At 37.0% G+C, this 19,996-nt stretch overlaps 1 protein-coding gene across 1 annotated transcript in view; it reads left to right on the top strand.

Moving 5' to 3' along the window:
• Rttn (rotatin) overlaps positions 1-19,996 on the top strand; it is a 234,439-nt gene that overhangs the window by 150,618 nt on the left and 63,825 nt on the right. Inside the window, exons 29-34 of the mRNA XM_052155468.1 lie at positions 600-728; positions 2,465-2,575; positions 5,952-6,110; positions 7,700-7,771; positions 14,274-14,463; positions 16,019-16,110. Coding sequence (XP_052011428.1) covers positions 600-728; positions 2,465-2,575; positions 5,952-6,110; positions 7,700-7,771; positions 14,274-14,463; positions 16,019-16,110 — 753 coding nt within the window. The remainder of the gene's footprint in view (positions 1-599; positions 729-2,464; positions 2,576-5,951; positions 6,111-7,699; positions 7,772-14,273; positions 14,464-16,018; positions 16,111-19,996) is intronic.

Genomic DNA, 19,996 nt, shown 5'->3' with positions numbered 1-19,996 from the left:
TTATCTAAGTCAGGCATCAGGACTCCTGATACAGTTGTTTAGTTAAGGGTGTCTCTTCACAAGATAAATGCTTCTGTGTTGTTAACTGTTGGAGAAGTTTCAATGCTCTCTAGTGTGTGAGAAAGAAATTACCTAAAGACCAGTTATTGAAATAATATGCATATACTCAAACGAGCAGTAGCAATGCAAAGTCTCAGAAGTAAATACAATTTCTGTTTACATTTAACACAAAGTTTAGAATAACCCCAGTAGTCAATGCATTTTATAGAGCTAGTAATTTTATGTATATTTTTCAACTATACACTTAAAAAATGAGATTAAAAATGCTACAGCACTTAAAAATATTATATCGTATTTTAAGTGTAAAATAGTGTCCTAAGAAGATATTAAATATATATCCTTTAAATAAATTCCAAAGTTGAAAAAATTTAAAAACATTTTTTTAACTAGGGTGAAATTTGCCACTGTAGTCACTATTAAATGAATTAATAGCACTGTTTTAAATTTATGCAGCTAATGTTTGATAAGCTAAGAGAAAGCTACTGTTATATACCCTTAAGAAGAAATCCACTCTAAAATTGCTTATATTTGTTTTCTAGGTAATTACTTCATTTTATGTTGAACGGGGAGGAAATGCTATGTCCTTCATGGGGAAAGGCGTTACAAAGAGCACAGTTCTCTGCTTACTTCACTTATCCCATGAGATGATAGTCCAGGCGCCAAGCACGGTAAGAAAAACTGACTGATGACAAGTTCAGATGACAGGTTACCATTATCTGAACTGTTGATTGAAAAGGAAATGTGCTGTGTTTTAACCCTATGAGCTTGCTATATGAAAATGTTATTTTTGACTTGGTACAAGACAATAAGAATTATTTACTGGGTGTTGAATGCTGGAGAGATGGCTCAGTGGTGAAGAGTGCTTGCTGCTCTTTCAAGGGCCTGAGTTTGGTTCTTAGCACTCACCCACACTGAGTGACTTACAACTCCCTATAACTCTATCTCCAGGGGATACAAGGCTCTTGTCTAACATCTATGGGCAACTGTATATACATGCCACACACACACACACACACACACACACACACACAAACATAAACAAAAATAAAATCTTTACGACAACAATTATTTTGCATTACAACATTTCCCAGACATTATGTGTCTGAACTTATTTAAAAAATTAGTTTGGTTGAAATAATTAAGTAGAAAATTACTTTTTTTTGGTCTAAATTTATGGGAGAAAAGCCTCTGTTGAGAAAAATTTTTAAGGGAAGTCAAGATTTTTTACTTGCATTATTTTGACAAAAAATTTATTTTTATTTTTTTAAGTTTTTAAAAACTGTTTTTTTTCTTTGAACATGTGTGTGTATGTGTGTGTGAGTGAGTGCATGTGCGTGTGTGTGTGTGTGTGTGTGTGTATGTGTGATTTTTAATTTTTTTTGAGTATCTTCTTCATTTATATTGCCAATGGTAAAACCTTTCCAAATTTCCCCCCTCCCAAAACCCCCCTCCCAAAAGCCCCCCTCCCCAATGATTCCCTACGCCTCCTCCCACCCCCTGCCCCCTCTATCCGACACACTCCCACCTCCCCCCCACTCCCGCACCTCCTGTCCGTTTCCCTTTGTTGGGGCCTCTATTAAGCCTTTAACTGACCAAAGTCCACTCCTCCCACTGATGACCAACAAGGCATTCCTCTGCCACATTTTTGACTGGAACCATGTGTACCCCTTGGTTGAGTCCCTGGGAGTCTTGGGGTGTCTAGGTGTCTGAAGTCATTGTTCTTCCAATGGGGCTATAAACCCCTTCAGCTCCTCCGGAAAACCCTCCAGATCCTCCATTGGGGACCCCAAGCCCAGTCCAATAGTTGGTTGCTAGTTTCTGCCTCTGTATTTGTAAGGCTCTGGCAGAGCCCCTATGGAGACAGTCATGGCATGTTCCTTTTGGTACACGCTTCTTGTCATAGTGTCAGGGTTTGGTGACTGTTTATAGGATGAATTCCCAGGTGGAGCAGTCACTGGGTGGCCTTTACTTCAGATTCTGCTTCCCACGTTGCTTCCCTTATTCCTCCCGTGAGTATTATGTTCCCTTTCTCAGAGGAACCATAGCATCCTCACTAAAGTCCTCCTTCTTCTTGAGCTTCCTGTGAATTGTAACTTGTTTATTTTGAGCTTTTGGACTAGCATCCGCTTATTAGTGAGTGCATTCCATGTGCGTTCTTTTGTGACTGGGTTACCTAGCTCAGGCTGACACTTTCTAGTTCCATCCATTTGCCTAAGAATTTCATGAATTCATTGTTTTTAATAGTTGAATAGTACTCCATTGTGTATACATACCACAGTTTCTGTATGTATACATCTGGATTCCTTCCAGGATTTTTAAAAACTTAGTAAGTTATTTTAAGCTGTCTAAGTTTACTAGTTTACTTTAAGTACTGTGTTCTTGTTTTTTTTTTTTTTTTTCCTAGGATTGGATGCCACTTTGGTTCTTGCCTTTGGGTAGTCACAGTGAAGAACATGCCCCTACTCAGCAAGGATTGGCTTGGCTAATTCCCTTATGGGTTGATCGGGACCCAGAGGTCAGTATGGAGGAATACCAAGTATGTTATGTCTAAACTGAAAAGCAACCTAAACAGAACAGATTTACTTATATAATATTGTAGGTTATTGTAATTGATAAAGCTTATGTTTAATTTAGCCCCTGTTTTTCCTCAGGCAACTGTAAAACAGCACTGTTGACAAGAGTTATTGCCTTACAGTGTTGTTGACTGGAAGTGGGATCTATGTACAACATAGTAAGCATCTGGAAAGGGCCCCTGTTTTCACTTGTCTTTTTGCAGAATATCCACAGGGCTTTTCACTGTACGTGTGTTGGCAGTCACCAGTCTGGGTGTGGAAAGGATGATATTGTTAAGAGATCATTTCATTCTAATTATCTTGAGGAAGTCTTTTTTCTAAACAGGTCCCCTTGGGAATTAAAGCTTTCAGTGAGACTGGAAGGACACCTTTCAGCTTAGCTTTTCAACTATGTTCCATTACAATTCTTATCCTTCTTACATTAATCTCTGTAAATAGATTTTAAAAAACAAAACTTAACTCACTGCAATATGAACTTTAAACTCTGAAGTCGAAAGTCTTTTGTGAATATTATCTAAATCAAGAATAGATAATAGATGAGAATTCATGTATTTCATCCCAAGGAATTAATTTGTTCTTACCTAGAATGCTATAAAACATAGATGAAACATATCACTGTGATTGTTGAGTAGTTGTAGGGTACATATTTCTAGTCTCAAAGGGAGAGAGCAAGTGTACATGCTGGGGAAGCAAAATTCCATTAGCACTTAAAACTTAAGCCCTTTGTCTGGATACTGTACATTTTAGGCTCGCTGGAGGACTACTCTCAGGCCCCAGCTTTCTGCAACTTAGTGGGTAGCCTGACCTCTTCAGGCTGTCCTGTCTACCTGAGTTCCACCTGTGTTCTTGTCTTTAAGGATAGCACCACAGTCCCTGAGGCACTGACTGGACTGCCCAGTGAAACTAGAAGGCAGCTGAGCCTTAGAAACTGAGACTGTTGCCCCGCCTCCATGCTAGTGTAGGACTGGCTGACCTAAAGATTTCTGAATTACATTTGGAGCCTTTATTGTCCTTGGAGAGTACCACACATTGCCTATGGAATCTCAGCCCCACAGTCTCCCAGGCACTGAGGTTCGCTTGTTTGTTCTCTGCCCTTCCTCACTGGCACTATCTTTGCTTATCCATTCTCATCTCCATTCTGGCTACTGCTAAAATGTCTAAACAACACTCATAATCTCTTCATGAAACAGTTATCCAGCCATACCTCTGGCCTTTTCCAGAACAAGAGTTCTCATTTTGTACATAGATAACCTAGAATTTTCTTAGTCATCTATAATTGTCCCACCTTACAAATGTATCTTTAATTCCTTACTCAAATCACACTTCCTTTGCATTTTGCTATAAGCATCCAGGAGGATTTAATATAGTCAGCACTTTGCTTAGAAATATTTACAACTTTGTGTATAATTTCATTGCTTATAAAAACTTATCACTTGAACACAGTTCGACCACTCTTACTTATATTTGTGTAAAGCAGCTTTATCTTATTATAACAAGTGCCAGAGTGAAACTACTTAAAAAGAAAGTCCAGGTTTATTTTGGCTTTCAGTTTTGAAAGTTTCACTCTCACTGCTTTTGGTCCTATAGCAGTTGTGGTGGGTGATCATGGAGTAGCACACCTGCTTGCCTTCTGACAGCTGGGCAGCAGAGAGAGAAAGTAGGGGGCTAGGGTCTCAGTGTTCCCTTTTTGTGTGTGCTATAACATAGTTAAAAGACTTTAAGTGCCCATCATTAAAAGTTCCACCTTCTGACAATGATCATGTGGACTGGGAACCATACCTTTAACACACAGGCCTTTGGTGGTTACATGTGCAAATCAGAGTACCATCTTTTAAGGGTCATCCTTCTTCCGTGTTCTCATTTCTTTCTGATATCACAGAAGCGTCATCCTTGTAGTTGATCTTGGTATGAACCTGTAGTCCTTCAGACTCTAACTTGTATAGTTCAAAAGTCACTTCTATGTCATTGGGTATTTGTTTCAGTATAGCTCCTTTTGTTGGAAACACAAAGACGGAGAAATTAAAAAAAAAGACATTATATTAATGCTCTCAGGTTGCCATAAGAAATGCCACAAAATGCATTGCTTAAGAAGCAGCTATGTAATTTCTTGTGTTTCTGGAGGCAGCAGTCAAAGGTCCACAGTTGGCTTCTTGGGAAACTTCCTTCCCACTGTGCATAGCTACCTTCTCATTGCCTGTTTGTGGTTCCTTTTCTTGTTGCAGGCACATAGTGAAAGCTCTCTGTCTCTGTCTCTCTGTCTCTCTCTGTCTCTGTCTCTCTGTCTCTGTCTGTCTGTCTGTCTGTCTCTCTCTCTCTCTGTGTGTGTGTGTGCGTGTGTGTTTCTCTCTTTCTTTAAGGGAACCACCCCACTTCATTTTAAAAGCCTAAGAATATTCAAGTGCCATTTTATATATAATATACATTATTTAGCCATTTGTTCAATGATGCTGAGTAAGATGGGGTGGATCTTATTAAAAACCTTGATTTATAGAAGTATTGTTTGATCTGAACTTAGAAGGTACACTTAGACTTATTACTTAACTATTTTATTCTGTAATTCTCACTGAAAATGTATTTTTGCCTCAAAATTTAGAAGTGGAGCAAACTGTTAACTTAAATAGCAATTATGTTATGGCCAACAGTATTGTACCAGCTTAAGGTTTTTTGAAACATCTTTTTTTCTTAAAATAACTTGAGAAAGTACTACATGCCCTATAAAGAAATTTAATCCATCTACATAGTTTTGAAATGAAGTATTACAAAGTTAAAACAATTTTTTTTTTGGAAAAATACTGCTAACTTAAAAACACAGAGCAAATAATGGGTATATTTTTTGAGAATGTGGAATAAATAGAAATCATGCTCAAATGCTTTTTCTTTAAAAACCTTGTGAATTATAATTGATTTAATGCTTATAGCTATCTACGCTAAAGTCATGTAACAGTTGATTATAGTATATTTATTTTTCAAGTCATTGATTTTTCTTCCCAACCCTGATAGGAATTTCTGTAAGCCAGTGACATAGTCACACACATGTAGAACACTTTCTAGCGTCCTTTGGTGTATAGGATTGTAAAGCCAATGCCATTTTCGCACACATGTAGGACACTGTTTCTGTACGTCCTTTAGTGTGTAGGAATATAAGGCCAATACCACATTCATACACACTAGGACATTGTTTCTGAGTGTACTTTAGTGTATAAAATGTAGAACCAATTCCATATTTGTGTAGTTCTAACAGTTCTTTTGTACCGGAAGAACAACCTAATGGTAGGAAAGAGTATCCTTGGATCTGATGTCTCCATCTTTATGTGACAGGTGAGATTCACTTCACTGGGGTTGGGATCAGCCCTGACTACTATTGAAGCTGGCTGTGTGGCCCTGGCAAACAGTTGTCAGAATATTTCTGGTGGGCTCTGGGGAACCGTGGTGAACATTCTTCTGGATCAATCAGAATGCAGCATGGTGCGCCGCGAGGTATGTCTGTTTCAGCTGCCAAATCCACCTTTCCATCCTCTTTATTATCATAGAACTCCATAGCAAGAGTGTCTGTAAGCCTCATTTGACTTGCTCTTCAGCCGAGTGGACTGAGCAAAAATCCATTATTTATTTTGCTTGCAAAACATTAAAATGAAAAATAATTTACAGTAAAAATTTAAGTTCTTTATTTTGATAAAATTAAGGCAGAATATTTTAAATTTTGTATTAAAAATTAATTAATTCTGTATATATGTGCATGCATATGCACATGTGCTTATGCACATTTTCTGCTGTGGAGGTCAGAAGACAACTTAGTGCTCCTTCCTTCATGTGGGTTCTAGGGACAGAATACAGCCTTGGAAGCCAGTGTCTTTACTTGATGAGACATCTTGCTGTCCCAGAAATGATAAATTTTAATGTGAACTTTTCTTTTCCCATCACAAAATAATTCACAAAAAACATTTGTCTTTACCTCAACATTTATAGGCAATTAATGTTTTTAGATTCTTAATAATCATAAGGTATTTTCAAAATAATATCTCACAGTATATGTCAATCGTACATGAGAAGAAAATAAACACTAGCTTAATTTGTGTTTTAAAATTATTTATTTTTGTCATTTGTGTACACATTTGTGTCTGTGAATCCCTAGAGTCAGTTCTCTCTCACCATCTTGTGGATTCTAGAGACCAAAATTGGGTTATAAGTTCTACCCACAAGGTCCTTTACCCATGGAGCCATCTTGTCACTGTACAATCGACATTTGTGCATCTAACATTTAGCTTTTTGTTGTTGTTTTATTGCTGCTTCTGTCAGGTGATGGCTTATACTAGTCGTTTTAATAATGATAAGCAAATAGTTCTCAGAGGTTCCTTTGGACGTCAGCAGTTCCTGGTCCACCGTTACCCAGTGGCCAATGCATAAGGCCTGTTTTCTTATTAGTTGCTGTCATAGTTTTAAGTGGTGATTCTTACACTTATGGATCTTTCTTGATTTGATAATTTTAAACTTTTTAAATTGACTTCCAATGAAGGTGGATGAAAACTTTACAAAACTTAAAAATTCTTAGAATTTTTTTGAGAATGTTATTCTCATAGCAAGATTATGGCAAATCATCCAGTGATTTAAAATCAGTTCTTATATTTGTATGATTATTTCATTCTGCTATCTTATATTCTGATAGGAAAAGTTGGACATTTGCATTTTAATATTATTAGGAACCTTTACATGAAAGAGGAGGAAATTGAGGGAGAAAGCAGATGTTTGCTATTTCTCTTATAAACCTACAAAGGGATTTGAAGACTGTGTATTTCTTAAATGCTTCTAGAATGCCTTTTACTGGTCATTTTTTATATAAAATCAAATTTTGAAATAGTAAAAACTCTATTTTCCAATGGAATAACTACCTGGTTTGGTCATCACCCAATTCACTTATCAACTAGTAAGAAATACAGAGTATGAAACCTTGTGAGGGTCTCAGCTTGTACCACTGCCCATACAGCCTCTGTTATTTAATTACAGTGATTCGTTATTTCAGAGATGGCAGCAAGATGGCAGCATTTACATTTTGTGTTCTTAATTTTCAGGCTGCATTTATTCTTCAGAATCTCCTTGTAATTCCAATGCCTTCAGAAGTTATAAAGGATTATACTTGGCAGGTAGGTATAAATGGTTATCAATCTAGCAGATATTTTATATTAATTAGCTTTAAAATGTCAGCATATTTGTGCAACTAGTCCTTTGTGTCTGTGGATATAAGCAACCAGGAGCCGAAAACATTCAATTAAAAGTAATTGTACAGAACAATTATCATTCTCCCTAAACAGTATAGCAGGATAAGCACATGCAATAAGTTAAGTTATTGTAAGTGACTTAGCTTTTAAATCAAACAGCAGAATATGCATAGACAATACACAATTATTTCTGTCTATACAATTTGGTATTTTTGAGAGTCTAAGAACCAGTCCCTTCTTGATACCAAAGAATGGTTAAGTTTTATTACTTAAAAACCTGTGTGTACAGCAGCAAGTACTTCTTAACTAGAGGATAGTAATTGTTTGATGCTTGCTCTTAGTTAAATGTTATCTTGAAGTGTAAAATGTCCCAGCAAAGGAGGAAGGAGGGAACTTTGTGAAGTTGTTCTCTAACCTCTACACATATGCTGCATGTGGCACATGCATAATCCCATTACACATAAAGCATATATATACACACAATAAATTTTTCATTAAAAATTTAGGTTTCCTTGTGTGTATGATTGTTTTGCCTTCATGTATGTGTGTGAACTGTGTTTGTGCCTGGTACCTATAAAGGTAAGAAGAAGAGATCAGATCACTTGGAACTTACAGGTCACCAGGTAGATGCAGTGAATCATACCCATGTCCTCTGCAACAGTGAAAAGGGTCCTTAATCACCGAGCTGTCAACAAAACCTTTATTTTTCCAGACTCCAATAAGCATTTTATTTTTATTTACTTGATTTTTTTTAATTTGAGACAAAATCTCACTATATAGCCTTGGTCAGCCTGAAACTTATGATATATATCAAGTTGACTTCAAACTCAGCAGAGATATCCCTTCCTCTATCTCCCAGAGCCGAGATTAAAGGCGTGTGCCACCACACCCAGCCTGAGAAAGCATTAAAAATTAAGTAAGAAACCTTTTTTGGTTTTCTAGTGGTTAATACTTTTAGAATTAGTAATGCTTAGCATGGTATATACTAGGTAACTCTTCAAGAAACTTTGGGTCTACTAACTGGTGTAATTGTTGGAGTTGTGAACTATTTTAGAAAACTTTATCACAAAGATTTGAAATTGCTTGGTGAAGCAACATAGTCAGTGGTATTATAGAGTCTCTTTCTTGTACACATCATTAAATTGGTTCTATAAGTTAATAATAAAGTTGGTTGTATTTAAAAATGTAATTGTATTATTTTTTCTTTTCCTTAGTATATAGTTGGGACCATGATTTATCTCTTTTTCTTTTTATTGCATTTTTTAAAAATAGTGAAAAAACAAGTCACTAAATAATTAACAGTTAAGTAGATAATTTGGAGAATATGAAAGTAGGGTCATTGTAGGCATAAGATGTCTTTTTTATCATGTTATCTTCAGTCTCATGATTATATGCTTATAATAATTTTATATAGTACTTCTTAGTATCATCTATAAATCTGTTTATTTTAAAATTTGGAGCAGAATATACACTAATATTTACTGAGTCAAGCTGAGCTTGGAAAGGCAGATTTCAGTGTGTTGCTGCACAATCCATCTGGCATTTGTCTTCTGGGTTCTTCACTTTTTCAGTCTTTACAAAGCCCAGTTAGCAGTGCTGGTGCCATAATTCATTTCTAGCCTCATTCCTAGTGTGTGTGTGTGTGTGTGTGTGTTTCTGTGTCTGTGTGTGTGCTGTGTCTGTCTGTCTGTCCATCTGTCTGTAAATGTGTGCACTACAATTCAGGTTGAGAGGTCAAAAGTCAGCTCTGTGAAATCTGTTTTTTCTTCCTCTTCTTTGAGGTCCAGGATGCAGCTCAGGTTATCAGGCTTTCATAGTAGATGCTCTTATCTCTGAGTCATCTCTTGGCATTCCCTAAAAATAGTTCTAAAATTATTTTTACTAACCACTGTAGTCTTAAATTTTCTCTGAATGACACCAGTATTTTTTTAATTATTTTTTTTATTTGATATATTCTTTATTTTCATTTCAAATGATTTCCCCTTTGCAGGATCCCCTTTCCCCAAAAGTCCCAGAAGCCCTCTTCCCTCCCCCTGTTCCCCAATCCACCCCTTCCCACTTCCCTGTCCTGGTATTCCCCTACACTGTTGCACTAAGCATTTCTAGGACCGGGGCCTCTTCTTCCTTCTTCTTGGGCATCATTTGATATGTGCATTGTGTCTTAGTTATTCCAAGCTTCTGTGCTAATACCTGCTTATCAATGAGTGCATACCATGTGTGTTCTTTTGTGACTGTGTCACCTCACTTAGGATGACATTCTCAAGTTCCACCCACTTGCCTAAGAATCTCATGAATTCATTGTCTTTAATAGCTGAGTAATATTCCATAGTGTAAATATACCACATTTTCTGTATCCATTCCTCCATTGAGGGACATCTGGGTTCTTTCCAGTTTCTGGCTATTATAAATAGGGCTGCTATGAACATAGTGGAGCATGTGTCCTTATTGCATGCTGGGGAATCCTCTGGGTATATGCCAAGGAGCTATAGTGGGGTCCACCAGTAGTATTATGCCCAGTTTTCTGAGGAACCGCCAGACTGATTTCCACAGTGATTGTACAAACTTGCAGCCTCACCAGCAGTGGAGTAGTGTTACTCTTTCTCCTCATTCTCGCCAATATCTGTTTTCTCCTGAGTTTTTGATGTTAGCCATTCTGACTGGTGTGAGGTGAAATTGCAGGGCTGTTTTGATTTGCATTTCCCTGATGACTAAGGATATTGAACATTTCTTTAGGTGTTTCTCAGCCATTTGATGCTCCTCAGGTGAAAATTCTTTGTTTAGCTCTGTACCTAATTTTTAAATAGGGTTATTTGGGTCTCTGGATTCTACCTTGTTGAGTTCTTTGTACATCTTGGATATTAGCCCTCTGTCGGATGTGGGGTTGGTAAAGATCTTTTCCCAATTTGTAGGTTGCCCTTTTGTCGGTTTGACAGTGTTCTTTGCCTTACAGAAACTTTTTAATTTTCTGAGGTCCTATTTGTCAATTCTTAGTCTTAGAGCATAAGCTATTTGTGTTCTGGAAAAACTGGACTTAGATGATACCATGTTGCCTGGGTTTCTGTTGGTGATCTTGCGTTTGCCTTTCTCCACCTGGTTATTTCTGATGTTAGCTGGTTTTGCTGTCTCTGACTATGGCTTATCTGTCCTGCAAGCCTGTGTATCACTACTCCTGGAACTGGGAGACCAGTTCTCTCTGGGAGGGATTTAGGTATGGAGAGATGTGACCATTGTACAGACAGAAACCAGAAGGGCTCTTTGACTCAGGATCTGCTTTGGTCGCAGATGGAAATCGGAAGACTTTTCCTGGGCTGCCCCTGGTTTCTTATGTCCTGAGGGTTTTGGGCAAGTTCTGAGCTGCAAGGGTGGTCCTACCTGCTCCCTCAGGCCTCTCTGCATTCTTGGTAGGCTAGCTGTCTTCCTGTGCCACCTGGATATTGAGCTCTGTGGTGCAGGATGGTTGCCAGCAACCCCTCCTTTTTTTTTCCTCTAGATTTTATTCCCTTTCTCTATCAACCCTCTGACTGTTCTACATCCCATACTTCCTCCCCTGCCTCATCTCCACGAGGATTCCCTCCAATCCTCCAGACATTCCCATTCCTTGGGTCTCTTGAGGGTTAGGTGCATCTTCTCTGACTGAACCCAGACCCAGCAGTCCTCTGCTCTATGTGTGTTGGGGGCCTCATATCAGCTGGTTTATGCTGCCTGATTGGTGGTTCAGTGTCTGTGACATCTCCGGGGTCCAAGTTATTTGAGGCTGCTGATCCTCCCACAGGGTTGTCCTCCTTCCTCAGCTTCTTCCAGTTATTTTCTAATTCAACTAATTCTGTCTATTCATTGGGTGCAAATAATCTGCATCCGAGTCTTTCAGCTGCTTGTTGGGTCTTTCAGAGGGCAGTCATTGATAGGCACCTTTTTATGAGCACTCTACAGCCTCAGGAAGAGTGTCAGGCCTTGGAGCCTCCCGTTGAGCTGGATCCCACTTTGGGCCTGTTGCCGGACTTCCTTTTCCTCTGGCTCTTAACCATTTTTGCCTCTGCAGTTCTTTCAGAGTGAAACAATTATGGGTCAGCGTTTTCGACAGGGATGGTAACCCAATCCCTCAATTGATGATCAGTCTTTCTGCTGGAGGTGGGCTCTACAAGTTCCCTCTCTCCACTGTAGGGTATTTCATCTAAGGTCTCTCTCCTTTGAGTCCTGAGAGTCTCTCAACTCCCAGGTATCTGGTATATTCTGGAGGATCCCTCCTCCTTCTATGTCCTGAGTTTGCCTGTTTCTATCTTTCTTCTGGACCTCAGAGCTTTCATCCTTTCCCCCAACCCAATACCCGATCCCCTCTCCATCACCCCTCATCCCTCCCTTGCCCCCTTTCCCACCTAGGTCCCTTCCTCCCTCCACCTTGTGGTTTCTTTCTTCTACCTCCCAAGTAGGATTGAGGTGTCCTCACTTGGGCCCTTCAGCTTGTTGATCTTTTTGAGTTCTGTGGACTGTATCTTGGGAATTCTGTACATTCTTGGCTAATATTCACTTATTAGTGAGTGCATACCATGCATGTGCTTTTGGGACTGAGTTACCTCACTCAGAGTGATATTTTCTAGTTCCATCCATTTGCCTTCAAAACTCAGGATGTCCTCGTTCTTAATAGCTGAGTAGTATTCCATTGTGTAAATGAACTACATATTCTGTATCCATTCTTCTGTCATGGGACATCTGGGTTGTTTCCAGCTTCTTGTTTTCACAAACAAGGCCTCTCTGAACTTAATGGAACACGTGCCTCTGTAGCATGGTGGGGCATTTTTTGGATATATTCCCAAGAGTGGTATAGGTGTATCTTCAGGTAGATCTAACTCCAGTTTCTGAGGAACCTCCAGATTGATTTCCAAAGGGTTTGTACCAGTTTGCAATCCCACCAGCTATGGAGGAGTGTTTCTCCTTTCTCCACATCCTCATCACTATGTGTTGTCACCTGAGGTTTTTAGCCATTCTGATTGGGCAAAAGTAGAATCCCAAAGTTGTTTTGATTTGCATTTCTCTGATCACTAAGGACTTTGAACATTTCTTTAAGTGCTTCTCAGCTATTCCTGTGTTGTGAATTCTCTGTTTAGTTCTATACCCCATTTTTCGACTGGGTTGTATCATCTCTGTATCAGATGTGGAGTTAGTAAAGATTTTTTTCTCAGTCTGTAGGTTACCAATTTATACTATTAACAGTGTCCTTTGCTTTACAGAAGCTTTGTAGTTCAGTTATCAATTCTTGATCTTGATCAATTCTTGAGTGTGAACCATTGGTGTTCTGTTTAGGAAATTTCCCCCTTTGCCAATGAGTTCAAAGCTCTATCCCACTTTGTCATCTATTAGATTCCGTATATCTGTTTTTATGCTGGGATTCTAACACTATTACTTAGACCACATTATTTGAGATATTTGTAGTTGTTTTACTATCATGTGTTGGTAGAGAATGTAGCATTTTTATGAATTGACCCTTCAGGAGGGTCAACATTCGGGCAGAAGAATTTTGTAGACAAATTTTTTGCAATGTATTTTAATAAACACTCAATGTCTCTTCTTGCCCACTACCCACCAGAGGAAGTGGAAAAGTTATTAGGATATGGGGGAAGTGGACCTTTTTAGCAATAGATCTTTGGAGGCAAGCTCAATTTTCTTTGTCACCAGTTCAGTTCAGAACCAAACACCAAAATAAATCAGCAGCTTCAGTTCAGTCTTCTTGGCAGGTAGACACCACACACAAACCAGCAGCTGTAGTTCAATCCTGAAGAATACACAAGACTTGCCAACTGGACCAAGGCAAGCCTGTAGAAACTGCAAGAAGCCAATAGGACTACTTCACAAGAAGTTCTTTGTAAATTTCTCTCAATAGTGGCATTAACACAATGTGGAGCTCAACAATGCTATGTAAGGTTAACCAATACTTTCATGTCATTAGTGTAGACTAGTGAGGCAAAGGAATACAAACCAATGTTTCTCCCTGACCTGTCTGTGGACTCTTATCTATACTCCTTCATCCTGTGTCATTTCATGTATCTGCTATAGCAAAATGTCCTTTCACCTGTGTCTGCTTCAGGAAAACATTAATGTGTCTGCTCCAGCAAAATGTCCTTTCACCTGTGTCTGCTTCAGGAAAACATTTTTTCGTGTGTCTACTTTTGCAAGACATCCTTTTGCTTGTGTGCCCCAGCAAATGGTCATTTTACATTACTGACTTTCCAAAGAAACTAGAAGTTTCTACTTGAGATATTTAAGATGCAGAGACCAGTAAAGCAAAGTACTTTCTGTTCTAGTCTAAGATGCCATACCAGGACAATGGTAGTACCTGGGCCACCTTTGTTCTAGTAGTGAGATACAGTGGATTTTTTTTTCTTTTTTTAAGAAATGAGTTTCTAAATCAGTATGCTTTCTGTCTTCCACACAGGGCCCCTGTGTCCATGATGAGGATTCTGGCCTGTCACTTTCAGGAAAACCTGCCCTCCAGGCCCTTTTATATCATTGCCATTTCTATGAACATTTGACTCACATGGTGAAACATTGTTATGTAGGAAGATATATGTTTGATTTTAACTTTTCTGCTTTTACTGAAACTTCAGAATTCAGTGATTTAAATGGTAAGTGTAATACCTTTATCATTATCATTATTATTATTACAAAATATAACTTCTGTTAAATAATGTTCAGAAGCCAGGGAGATGACTAAGTGGTTAAAACATAAATGGAAGGACTAAAGTTTGGATATTCAACACCCAAGGTACACACAGTAGTCTGGAATCCCCAGAGCAAGCTGTCCAGCTAGTCGGATTGACAAGGCCTGTGTTCATGTGACAGAGCCTCCTTTAATATACAAAGTGTTAAGAGCAACTGTAGACAACATCCACATGCAAGAGCACACTTGTGAATACTTAAATAAGCATGCATGCCATTTACACTTGCAAAAAATGACATTAAAAAAAGCATGTGTTCACTAAATAACATTTGGAAAATAGTTAAAGATTCACTGGAAATAATTATCTCTAGTCCTGCATACAACCCAGAGAATGATATGATTTATTTCTTACCATCATTTTTCCTTATTTGATGTTTGTTTCATGTTTTATGCACATTTTCTTTTTAGTTTGCTTCTTTAAACATTGTCTGAACATTATTCTGTGTTATAAATTCTTCATGGAAGCCATGCTTGACCTCTTCTTAATATTTCATAAGTTATTTTATGGCCTTCTTTTTTGTGTGTAGCTTTTTTGTGTGTAGCACAACCTTAAACATTTTTAGAACATCCATTCCTTGGCAATATTTAGGGATTTTTCCATTGTCTTTCATATGAATGAGATCTTTTCTAACTAAGTCTTCTAACTTATTTGGTAAAAGTCTTTAAAAAACCCTATTTTTGATATGTCATAAATTTATCAGAACATCTTCTCATTTTCTAAGTTTTATATATTAATGCATAAATACTACTTAGATTTTATAAAAATGAATACTCATTTAGCATAAACTGCTTTAATCTTAAAATTAATATTTAAATGTGATGTTTTAGAATCTTAACCTAATAGAAAATGTTCAATAAGAAATAAAAAAATCAGATATATTACTTTATTCACTAATGAGTATATATGTATATGAAATTATAAATAAGATTCATTTATATCTTTATCACATCTATATTATAAAGAGTAAGATGAAATAAAATCTTATTAATTTTAATTACTTAAATGTAAATTTATTTATAATTATTAAATTTATTAAATTATTAAATTTATTAAAATTATTAAATTTATAATTAATATTCCCTTCTTAGGGGAATTGAAAGTAGCATTTAATGAAGCTTTTGAACTTTATAAATAACTGTCTCTATTAGAAAAGTGAGTTGTTCAGGTGTTTTGATTTTATGAGTCACTATCATTTCTAACATGGCTTTTGAGCCACTCTGCAGTGATGCATTCTGGGTGTTTGCTAGAAGTGGGCATTATGGTCTCACTCTAATGTAGACTGTTAGAATCCCTAGGGAAGGTGTTCCAGAGGAAATGCACCAACAACCTGTGAGTAATTCTCAAACACGGTGAGAAATATCATTCTTTAGTTTATGGTTCTTTGCTTAAGGAGTATGTATTCTGTTGATTGTTGGAGGACCTGGGGGAATACCATATTAACTGCTCTCTGTTGTCACAGGTTTAGATGACTCATTTAAGTTCTGGAGGGCGCCCTCTGGGACATCTGTTCAGGATCATGAGCCAAGCTCTCTTTCCACCTCAGAAACAATGGTAATTGAAAAGAATACCTAGTGTTTCATTCTGAGTTTCTAAAAAAGTTTGAATTTGCATAGTAGTGATAAAATATTGGCTATAAATGTAAGTTTAGATTATCATGGTTATTTGAAAGTGTATTCTGAGAAGACTCCTGCATTTACTTAAAATATTGTTTAATATGTTTAATTATCTGCATGTGGTAGTCACCCTTTAGCTTTCCCACATAAGTGTGTCATTTTAAAGTTAAGTAACTATGATAACAGTATTGTAAGAGGCGGGATTGGAATTTCAACTAGGATTGCCTGGCTGCAGTCATAGCTATATACATTTGAGAGTCTTCAGTCCCCTCTTTCCTACCTTTTCTGATTGAATCAAGAGTAGAAACATGTTAATATATTTTCATTAATAGTAGATGAAAACCTAACCTGTATAATTAAAAGTCATTAATTGTCCTGAAATTTTGATAAAGGGCAAAGCAGAATAAGAAAGTGTATATATTCAGGTCATTACAATGTGGTACTGATACTTTCAAACACATTTCTAAATACCTGTATGAGGAACTTTTCTCTAATGTGTGAAATTTGCACGTATTTACATGTCCTCATTCTTTCATATGTGGCTTTTTCAGATAAACTGATGTTCTTTTTCAATTTTACTTAAGCATGCCAAAAGCACTTCTTCTAAATTAAAAACACATTAATTTTTCAAGCATACATTATTAATAACTGTTGTTGAACCTATTATGAAAGCAAAGGTTTGATACCTCTGTCTTTAGAAGTTTAAATATGTAATACATATATGTGATAACAAATTACATAAACATTAATAAAATTTACCTCCTAAATTGACCTCCCCATTGTTTCAAAGGTGTTGTATTTAGTGCTAAACTAGACCTTTATGTGGAAAGTGGGATAATTACTCTGCTCCCACTAGATGTCATACTTTCCAAGCTTAAGTGTAAAGATACTGTGTATCTTGAGTTCAGCAAGACAAGTAATATAATTAAATGCTAAGATGAATTGTATTAGTTGTTTCACAGAAAAATCACTGGAAGAACAGCATCAATATATGCTTTAAAGTAAGTTTTTCAAGTGATCCAGTTTTTTGCAGACTATAGAATAGCTGTGCTAGTAAACCTTTGGTTCTGTGACTAAATGCCTGAGAAATGAACTCAGGTAGGAGAGATGTATTGAAGTTTACCGTTTCTGGGCTTTGGGCACTTGGTTCTGTGGCTTCATATTCTCTAGGCCTGTTCTCGGTGATGCAGAGCATCATGCAGGGAAGCATGTAGTGCTGGAGCAGAGATGTTCATGGTGTGCAGCTTGCAAAAGATAGCTACACAGGGGACTGGGTCAGATGTGCCCTTCAAAGTCACCTCCATCTACTTCCTGTAACAGGACCCCATAATTCTTAAAGTTCCCACCAACCTACCAGTAATTAACTAAACTGTGAAACTTTCGATGTGTTAGCCCATTGATGCAGTCAGAGCTCTTAAGAAATAATTGCTTCTCGAAGGTCTTACCTCTGAAGGGCTGCATTTGAGAAAAAACCTTTAGCATAAGAGCATTGGGAGGAAATTAGAGATTCAACCGAAAACACCAGCCTTATACTCTTTAATTCTTTGTTTATTAGAGTTATCAAATAAATAATAATTTTTGTGTTAGCTATTTTGTATTACATGCAATTTATATTTATCACATGTAGGAAGATTTTGGTACAGAAAGATAATTTAAATTTTTTTCTTTAATTAAGCAAATTTAATTTAATTTAATTTTTTGCTTTATATTAACATATAAAACTTAAAGGTTAAAGATATTCCAAGAATCTATTTACTATGATCTTTATTTAACGAGAAATACTTTTGTGCTCATTAGTTTTCTATTAATGTTGCAAAATGCTCAGGAAAAAAAAAACAATCTTAAAGGAAGAGAGACTTGCTTTGCCTTATTGTTGTGAGGTTTTAGTCCACAGTCTCTGCCCTGTTGCTTTTGGTCTTTGATTGCACAATACATTATAGTGTGTGCAAGTATGTGCAGTAGGTGATCAAGGAAGCCCATTCATCTTATGACATTTTAGATACTGAAAAAGATGCAGAAAGGAGTATGATTCTTGTATATTCTTCCAGGGTATGTCCAGTGGACTAAAGTTCTCCAGCAAGCTCCACCACCTAAAGGTTCCCTATCCTTTCCCTGTAGTACATGGGCCTAGGACATTTAGTATCTGAATTATAGAGATCTCTGTGAACATAACAGTCGTTGCCTTCTGCATAGTTAGTTGTTATAGAGTGGGCTCCAGGATGGCTCAGAGACTACCAGCATTCTGTGCAAATCTAATGACCTGAGCTTTGATCTTTGGATCTCACAGTAAAAGGAGAAAACCAAATCTCAAGAGCTGTCCTCTGATCTCCACATAGTTTCCATGGCATGTGCATGCCCACACTTATACATATATGTGCCAGTAGTAAAAAATAAGATATAATACTAAAATATTTGAAATTTCAAAAAAGAAAATAATGTAATATTATATAACAATATTAAAAATAATAAAATTACCTTATTAGGGTGTATAGCACTTTCATAATGCATATAATCTGTTTTGATGCTCTCAACTCCTTGCTCTTTCTTATCTACCTCATATCCTAATCAATTTCTCTTCCTTCCCACTGGTCCTTTTCCCAGAATTATGACCTTTGGTTTTATTCCATGACTCATAATTTAACCAGGACCAGCTTTGACTTTAATTTTCGGGTCACCAGTGGGCATATAACTGAAGGCAGTGACTCCCATCTTCTTAACTCTATCAGTAGCACGTAGTGGAGTAGTGAAGGTTAGTCTCCCAAGTGCCTGACTGTTGATGCCCGCCCCCCTGCAGACATCTGTTGACTGCTGTCAGTTGGTGATTACAATGGCCATTTCTTTGCTAGATGATATCATTTGCAACCCCTTTTTCCTTTTTCCAACTCTTACATCCTATCTATTAAGACATTTATACCATCTTCACCAAAAATTATTTTTAAAATATAGCACTATTCAAATCATTTATATTTTTTCAGAATGCTAATATTTTATTAGGAACCTGCTGCTGCTGCTGCTGCTACTGCTGTTGTTGTTAGTACTACTATCACTACTACTACTATTACTATTTCATTTCTCTTCTTTGGAGAAGGTAGAGTCCAAACTAAAGTACTAGAATTTTGTTTTTAATTCATTCTGAGTTCTGTAGTTGTTCTAATTGTCTGTTTTTCTTAACCATGTGTCTTTGCCCTCAAGAGACAAATCTAAAGAATTTATTTGCTAGTCATTACTATTGTATGCAAAGACAATTGTATACAGATCAAATAATACTTTCTCTAATGGCTAGAATTTGTTAGTATTATCTAGAATATAGAGGTTATATAAACTGAGGTAACAAGGTGAGGGAATATAAACCTTGGGGCCTTATTTGGATCTTTATATCTGTTTTTATTTCTCTCTCAGAGCTGAGGAAAAAATAAGTTCTGCTTGTTGGTTAGCTTTTCCATTTTTGTCTTTGCTAAATCTAGGCCCCTCTTTGATTTGAATCTTGAGTAAGTGTTGCTACTGGGCTTATCCAGCCTGAGCTGTCAGAGCCACTTTAGGGATGTTGCGATGCTGTCTAATGAGTTCAGTCATTTGATTGTTTGTTTCAAGTTTTATAAGGGTTGAGCTTGTATATTGAATATAGTTCAGATAGCATAAGCAGTGTCCTGGGCAAGAAAAAACACAAGCAAATCCCTTGTCTTGAGGAACAGGACTAGAATAGGTCTTTTCTATGTGAATTAACATTATGCAACAGCTAAAATATTTAGATGCCAAAACACTTATTATTTGAACTTCCAGTGAAAAGGAGCAAACGATTATATCAGCATTGATTATTAAATATA

The sequence above is a fragment of the Apodemus sylvaticus genome, chromosome 13, assembly GCF_947179515.1.
Source record: "Apodemus sylvaticus chromosome 13, mApoSyl1.1, whole genome shotgun sequence".
Classification (NCBI taxonomy): Eukaryota; Metazoa; Chordata; class Mammalia; order Rodentia; family Muridae; genus Apodemus; species Apodemus sylvaticus.
Note: the sequence above shows the minus strand (reverse complement) of the source record. Positions and strands in the feature narration are given on the sequence as shown.